This window comes from Mustela lutreola, chromosome 1, assembly GCF_030435805.1.
Source record: "Mustela lutreola isolate mMusLut2 chromosome 1, mMusLut2.pri, whole genome shotgun sequence".
Classification (NCBI taxonomy): Eukaryota; Metazoa; Chordata; class Mammalia; order Carnivora; family Mustelidae; genus Mustela; species Mustela lutreola.
The window spans coordinates 236,541,467-236,549,742 of NC_081290.1; the positions used below are offsets into that span (position 1 = coordinate 236,541,467).

At 39.5% G+C, this 8,276-nt stretch overlaps 1 protein-coding gene across 1 annotated transcript; it reads right to left on the reverse strand.

Moving 5' to 3' along the window:
* Nucleotides 1-4,465: 4,465 nt before the first annotated feature.
* LOC131821681 (olfactory receptor 56A4-like) lies at nt 4,466-6,275 on the reverse strand. The gene is made up of 2 exons (XM_059157946.1): nt 6,027-6,275; nt 4,466-5,161 (listed from the first exon to the last, which is right to left on the reverse strand). The coding sequence occupies exons 1-2, from the start codon at nt 6,273-6,275 to the stop codon at nt 4,466-4,468; spliced, it is 945 nt and encodes a 314-aa protein (XP_059013929.1).
* Between the last annotated feature and the right edge of the window lie 2,001 nt (nt 6,276-8,276).

Genomic DNA, 8,276 nt, shown 5'->3' on the forward strand with positions numbered 1-8,276 from the left:
TACACTTTGCCAGGGATTCTGGGATCTCACTTGGGGTGGTGGGGGCAGGGACACATTCAGCCTGCCCAGTCAGAGGGTTTTTTCCTACTGACAACATGTTTAGTAACATCCTCCTGTGTGAATGTCTTTATTTAATTTGTGTTTTTATTGAGGTGTAATTACGAGGCATAATTTTATTGAGGCATAATTGACACAACATATTAGTTTCAGGTGCACAACATAAGGATTTGATATTTGAATATATTATGAAATGATCACTACAGTAAGTCTACTTAACATCTGTCACCATACATAGTTAGAATATTTTTTTAAAAGATTTTACATATTTGACAGAGAGAGATCACAAGTAGGCAGAGAGGGAGAGAGAGAGGGGGAGGGAGGAGGAAGCAGGCTCCCTGCCTAGCAGAGAGCCCAATGCGGTACTTGAACCCAGGACCCTGAGATCATGACCTGAGCTGAAGGCAGAGGCTTAACCCACTGAGCCACCCAGGCAGCCCCAATTTTTTTTGTTTTTTAATGATGAGAACTTTTAGGATCTACACTCATAGCAACTTCATAGTATGCAATACAGGTTTAGATGTATAGTTATACATCCCCATGACTTATTTGTTATATAACTGAAAGTTTATACCTTTTGACCCCTTTCACCCATTTCACCCACCCCTCACTCCCCCTGCCTCTGGCAACTATCGATCTGTTCTCTGTTTCTACAAGCACAGGGGTTTTTGTTTGTTGTTCATTTAGATTTCACATGTAAGTATGATCATGCAGTATGTCTTTCTCTACCTGACTATTCCACTTAGCATAATGCCCTCAAAGTCCATCCATGTTATCACAGATAGCAAGATTTCATTTCTTTTTTTTTTTTTTGTGGCTCAGCAATATTCTCGTGTGTGTGTGTGTGTGTGTGCACGCATGCGTGTATCACATTTTCTTTATCTATTCATCCATCAATGTGCGTTTAGATTATATCCATATCTTGGTTATTATAAATAATGCTGCTGGGGAACTGGCTGGCTCAGTCAGTACAGCATGAGACTCATGATCTCAGGGTCTTGAGTTCAAGCCCCACCTTGGGCATGGAGCCTATTGAGTAATAAAACAAACAAACAAACAAACAAAGCTGCAATGAACATAGTAGTGCACATATCTTTTTGAGTTAGTGTTTTCATTTTCCTCTGATAAATGCTCCGAAGTGGAACGGATGGGTTGATAGGCAGTTCTATTTTTAATTTGTTGGGATACCGCCATGTTGTTTTCCATAGGAGTTGTACCAACTTACATTTCCACCAACAATACACAAGTGTTCTTTTTTCTCCACATCCTTGCTAACATTTGTTATTTCTTCTCTTTTTGAGGTAATATCTCGCTGGGGTTTTGATTTGCATTTCCCTGATGATAAGTGATGTTGAGCACCTTGTCATATACCTCTTGGCCTTCTGTATGTCTTCTTTGGAAAAATGTCTATTAGATCTTCCATCCATTATTTAATCAGATTATCTCTTTTGACTTTTTTTCATTTGGTTTTTGAGTTGTACAAGTTTGTTATATATTTTGAATATTAGCCCCTTATCAGGTAATATGATTTGCAAATATTTTCTCCCATTTAACAGATTGCCTTTTCATTCTGTTGATGATTTCCTTTGCTGTGCAGAAGCTTTTTACTTTGATGTAGTCCCAATAGTTCATTTTTTTATTTTTATTTTTATTTTTTATAAACATATATTTTTATCCCCAGGGGTACAGGTCTGTGAATCACCAGGTTTACACACTTCACAGCACTCACCATAGCACATACCCTCCCCAATGTCCATAACCCCACCCCCCTCTCCCAAGCCCCCTCCACCCAGCAACCCTCAGTTTGTTTTGTGAGATTAAGAGTCACTTATGGTTTGTCTCCCTCCCAATCCCATCTTGTTTCATTTATTCTTCTCGTACCCACTTAAGCCCCCATGTTGCATCACCACTTCCCAATAGTTCATTTTTGCTTTTGTTGCCTTTGCTTTTGGTATCATCCATCCAAAGAAATCACTGCCAAGCTGACGTCAGGAGATTACTGCTTATGTTTTGCAACTATTTAAATATTACTTTGAAGTTCTATCATTGGTTTTGAATATAAGAAGCCCATTACTCTGCTAAACTCTGCTAATGAATGTCTTTCTTCCTAAAAAAAAAGTTATATAACTTTTATTGCTTACTAATAACAGTATATGAAATTTCATCCACAAATACTACTCTTTGGATCACGACTCCATAATCCAGATCCACATAGTGAGAACAAAAGTTTTGAGAGTCAAAATTATTTATTAATTGAAAAAGCACCTACAAAGTGCTAGATACAAAGAAAAAATAAACAGTCTCTGATCTTGCTGGGATTATAGTGTTTGGGAAGTGGCAGCCAAGTATGCATCCAGAGTACCCAACATGTGAACAAATTTCTTGAAGACAGGGATAGGAATAAGTGGATAATTCATTGACATAATTTGTATCACACATTTAAATAGGATTAAATACATCCTTTATACTCTAATGACTCAAACTTCTGTCTCTGGCTTATACCTGGTCCCTGAACAGTGCCACAAGTCCAGTTGCTTACTTTTACTTCTCCATTTGTATATTTAGTAGTCATAAAATTCATTTTAAAGGGTGTCATTTGTAGGAGTTTGATATGGAAATAGAGTTAAGTGTCTGAAGCTAAACTTCTAATATCACATATAAAACTGGATCCTCAGTTAATGGCACTTTTGACTTTCCAACTACTCTTGAAAAAAGCCTTGGAGAAATAGACTCTTACATATAGAAAACAAACTGATGGTTACCAGAATGGAGGTGGGTGGGAGAGTGGGTTAAATAGGTAATGGAGATCAGGGAGTGTATTTGTTGTGATCAGCACTGGCTGTTGTGCAAAAGTGTTGAATCAGTATATTGTACACCTGAAACTAATATTACACTGCATGTTAACTGGAATTTAAATTAAAACTTTAAAAAATATGGAAAGAACCCGGAAGTCCATAGACAGATAAATGGATAAAGAAGATGTGGTGTAGGGGTACCTAAATGGCTCAGCTGGTTAAGCATCTACCTTCAGTTCAGGTCATGGTCCCAGGGTGTTAGGATTGAGCCTCATGTCAGGCTCCCTGCTCAGGGGGTAGTTTGCTCCCCCACTCTGCTGCTGCCTCCCCTCTATTCTCTCTCTTTCTCTGTCCCTGTCTCTCTTTGTCTCTCTCTCTCTCTCTCTCTCTCTCTCAAATAAATAAAAATCTTAAAAAAAAAAAAAGAGTGGTATAGATATATTATGGAATATTACTCATCTATCAAAAAGAATGAAATCTAAGGGATGCCTGGGTGGCTCAGTGGGTTAAAGACTCTGCCTTTGGCTCAAGTCATGGTCCCAAGGTCTGGGAATCAAGTCCCACATCAGGCTCTCTGCTCAGCAGGGAACCTGCTTCTGCCTCTCTCTCTCTGCCTCCCCCCTGCCTACTTGTGATCTCTGTCTGTCAAATAAATAAAATCTTAAAAAAAAAAAGGAATGAAATCCTGCCATTTACAGCAACATGGATGTAACTAGAGAGTATTAGGCTAAGTGAAATAAGCCAGAAGAAGACAAATATCATATGATTTCACTCATGTGTGGAATTCAAGAAACAAAACAGATGCATATGGGGAAAGCATAGGGAAAATAAAATGGGAAAAAAACTGAAAGAGAGGCAAACCATAAAGAGCCTCTTTATAGGAAACAAACAGGTTTTTTCAGGGGAGGTGGGTGGTTGGATGGGGTAACTGGGTGATAGGCATGAAGGAGGGCACTTGAGGCAATGAGCAAGGGTGTTATATGTAACTGATGAGTCACTAAATTCCACCCCTAAAACAAATAATACACTATATGTTACCTAAATTTAATTTAAATTAAAAAAACTTTTAAACTTTTTGAAAAAAAAAAAAAAAGCCCTGGAGTCATCCTTTATTCCTCTCCATCTTTTATACCCTAAATACAGACTCTCAGCAAATCTTGTGACCCATCACTTCAATTTTTACTCACCACCTTAATCCAGGTCATTATTACTTTTCATTTAGACTATTCAAATTACATCCTCACTGGTTCCCCTGACCCGAGTCATATTTCGCATGTTCTATTTAAAGTGTTGTCTCATCCTTGTCCTATGAATTAATTGTGACAGGGACTCAATGTAAAGACTGAGAAGTATGTAAAAGTTAATCATTTAGTGAGTTAGAATTGAAGGATTGTGATGGCAAGGGGGTAGAATAAAAGGGCAGTTGTTGCCCAAACATGTGTTCAAGAGGATTTGAGGAGGAGTTGTGAGGGTAAATATTGTGATAGTGGCTGGAGAAGGTTTAAGTTCAAGATGAGGGTAGCATCATGGATGTAAATATGCTCCTTGTGGCATTCAGATGAAACCAACACTAAAACAAATTTCCATAATCCCTGGTCTTTGACTCATATCTCTCAGAACTGGTACTTGAGTATCTTGATAATCCCTTGCTTGATTTCCTGGGTTCGTACTCCATAAACAATGGGGTTCAGGGCTGGTGGGATTAGGTGGTGTAAGACATTGAGAAGAATGGGTACCTCTGAGGGCACCTTCTTTCTTGCCTTGTTTGTGAAGATAAATACTAGCAGCAATGTATAGAAGAAAAGTATAAGAATGAGATGGGAACCACAAGTACTCAAGGCTTTGGTGGCTGTACCTCCTGACTGCAGACGCATAACAGCCCTCAGGATAAAGCAGTAGGATAGCAAGATTAGCACGAGGTCAGAACCCAGGAGACACCAAACACTTACAAACTGGTAGAGCTTATTTAGGTGAATATCGCCACAGGAGAGCTTTGCTACAGAAATGTTGGCACAGATACAGTTCTCTACCACATTGCTGGCACAGTAGTTGAGCCTGGCAGCCAAAACTGGTGTAGGTAATGTGGCTAGCAAATTGCGAAAGACAATGAAGATGGCTGCATAAATGACAAATTTTTCAGTGATGATGGATGGGTAGCGTAGAGGATGGCAAATGGCCACATAGCGGTCATATGCCATGACCAGAAAAGTGGAGGACTCCATGGGAAGGAATGTATTCATGACGAACATCTGCAGAAAGCAGCCTGCAAAGCTGATGGTCTTCATGTTGAACCAGAAGATGAGCAGGACCTGCCAGAATCATTATTCTCAAAAACTGCATCTATTCCCATCCCAGGGTCCCTAAACTTGGTGAAACCCCCACGGTTTCAACAACCATCTACATCCCCAAGCCACAGTCCCCATAATCTCAGCCAGTACAATATCCTAATTTCAAGTATTTTCTAAGGGCATCCCAATTAGAGCCATATTTATACCCTTTTCTCTCCATTTATAGACCATGCCTTTTGCTTGTAAGTATTTATTTCTAGGATGTCTTCTCTTGGTCAACCTTAGAGTTCTTATCTGAACTCCAGCTGAACACATCTGCCCACCTAAATGCATCACAAGAACATCAAAACTCAGTAAGTCTAATACTTATATTTGAATACCCTCCAATCTCTCTGTACACATAAGAAACCTCTTCCAAAAATAAAAAAAGAAAGAAAAAGAACAAAGAAAGAAAGAAAGAAAAAAGAAAGAAAGAAAGAAACCTCTTCCAATTATTATTCTTATCTCAGCATATAATGTAAACATACATCCAGTTACATTTTTAGAAAGTAAATTCTAGAGCTCTTGGATGTAAATGTGGGGTCATTCTGAGTCAAGAAGAATCTCTCCCTAGTAGTCAAAAGAAGGTCAAAACTTGGCACATCACTGACCCAAACATTGAGAGAGGACTCATTAGTTGGGAAAGAATGAAACCTTAAAAAAAAAAAAGTGGACACTGAGAATGAGAAGGGGGACATGTGTGGGAGATGTGATGGACCCAGTGTGATGGTATGGACAACTCTTTGAGGGTTTGCCTTCAGGGTTAGGAGGATTTACAGTAGCAAAACAATACTATTCACAGAAAGATGAATGAGTGCCTGGAAGTGAATCTAGAGTGAGGTCTGACCTTAGGGATGACAGTGAGGCAGAGGATGATATCCAGCATGGAGAGGATGGCAAGCAGGTAGTACATGGGTTCGTGCAGAGATGTCTCCTGCTGGATGGTGAGTAACAACACAGAGTTAGCCCCAATGGCCAAAACCAGGAGGGGAGCCAGGACAACAGATAGCCAGTGCTGTGTGTCCTGCATTCCTGGGAAGCAGATCATCAGGAATTCAGTCACCTGGGTGCCTGTGTTGTTGAGAAATAGTACCATGACGGTCAAGTGGCCCTGAAACTGGTTGAAAGAAAAGACATGAATTCAGGGTTTGACTGTTTCATTAGTAACCTCCTAACCAATGTACCTGCCTCTGTTCTAGGCTGTCAAGTTTCTCCATGGTTCTGCTGACATAAAATCTGTCTAAAGTTTAAATTGTCCAAGTTACTCTTTGTTAAAACAATGTCCTTAGCACACATAACTTATGAATAAAGAATAACTCCCTTCACAAGTATATTCCAACTCCACACATAGACCGAGTCACTGATAGAACATGCTTTGAACTTTGTCTCACCTCTGTGTTTTTACAAGTCATATCCTCCTCCTACATCAACTCTCTTGCCCTCAAATAACTAACTTCTGTTTGTCCCATCCTATCTGGACCAAGAGTTACAGCTCTTAGGAATGCTTTTTCTTTTTACTCTTTCTCCATCCATATCTAGATGCTTTCCCTTTCCATTGTTTCTCTATGATTCCTAAATATCCTGAGCATGCTGCTATTAAAACTTCTAAAAAAAAACTCTACTATAAAATAATATTTCCTATTTGTTTTCCAAACAGTCAGTGCTCCATCTGTCATCAAGGGAGTCTTGTCTTTTTATCATAGCTCAGAGAAAAGGACCTCATGCATCTGCGGACATCACAGGCACTCAATAAGTACAAGTCAGATATATGAAACTGACAGATTATTGAAAGCATCATAATACCCTTAACTCTTTTAAATTAGCATCTCCATATCTTTCTGTTCTGCGAACCACCAGTATTTTTGTTTAACACTCAGTAAAAATCTGAATAAGGCAGAATGGGGAAAAAAATAGTGGTAAAACCTTAGGGTGAAAATAATAAATACAAAAGATATCTTACTTGCCTTTTACTTGCAAGTATCTTACTTGCATCTATATTTGGTAAGTAACTTAAAATAATAAAATTTAAAAAACACTATATTTCCTTGGTAGGGGAAAAAAATAAGGAAATGAGGCCTCTAGAACAAGAGAAGAACTAAAGGAATACTGAAATATGCCCCCAAGACAGGACACTGCACAACTGGAGCTTCAGTTCTTTTCAAGTATCTTAACCATTCCGGACCCTGATGGGAAGAAGTTGCAGGGGTCTGCTATGTTCTCCTCTGAGGCAGGGGAAAAACCATCTTTCACAGATGGATTTTGCAGCATGTTATTGGGGTGCCCCCAGGCGTTTGCACGAGCACGCGCGCACACGCACACACACACACACACACACACACACATCTCCCAATCAAGGTTTAGAGCTGTTTTTTTTTTTTTTTCCTTGAATCTACAGTGTGGGCTTCTCATCAGGATTCTCCTTTATCTAAACTAGTGGATCTCAAATGAGATCACCTGGAGAACTAGTTGAAACACAGATTGCTGATACCAACCTCTAGAATTGCCAATTCAATAGTTCTGAGGGTGGGGGGGAGCCAAGAATTTACATTTCTAACAAGTTCCCAGGTAATGTCAATACTGCTTTTCCAGGGACCATGCTTTGAGAATGACAAAGCTACACCTACCTGTCATAATGGACCTAACCACTGATTTAGGCTACCCTAATCCAAGACTGCCACCTCGTGCTGCCAGTCCTAACGTCAGCTCTGCTCAGCTTCAATATCACATTGGCTGCTTCTCCCATTATCTTTACTTAACTGAGCACAATTCTGGCCAATCTCTGGTCTCCTAATTCAAAAGTTATCTGCCACACATAGCTGTCCAATTTTCCCAACACCATTTATTGAAGAGACAGTCTTTTTTCTACTGTATATTTTTTTCTGTTTTGTCAAAGATTATTTGACCATAGGATTGATGGTCCATATCTGGGCTCTCTCCTCTGTTTCACTGGTCTATGTGCCTATTTTTTTTTTAATATTTTATTTATTTATTTGACAGACAGAGATCACAAGTAGGCAGAGAGGCAGGCAGAGAGAGAAGAGGAAGCAGGCTCCCCGCTGAGCAGAGAGCCCGATGTGGGGCTCGATCCCAGGACACT

Bases quoted from the DNA above. Each gene is read 5' to 3' on its own strand.
- LOC131821681 (XM_059157946.1), bottom strand. From the start codon at position 6,275: ATGGTACTATTTCTCAACAACACAGGCACCCAGGTGACTGAATTCCTG. The intron at 5,162-6,026 runs GTCAGACCTCAC...TGATTCTGGCAG, and splicing joins GCCTCACTGTCATCCCTAAG to GTCCTGCTCATCTTCTGGTT.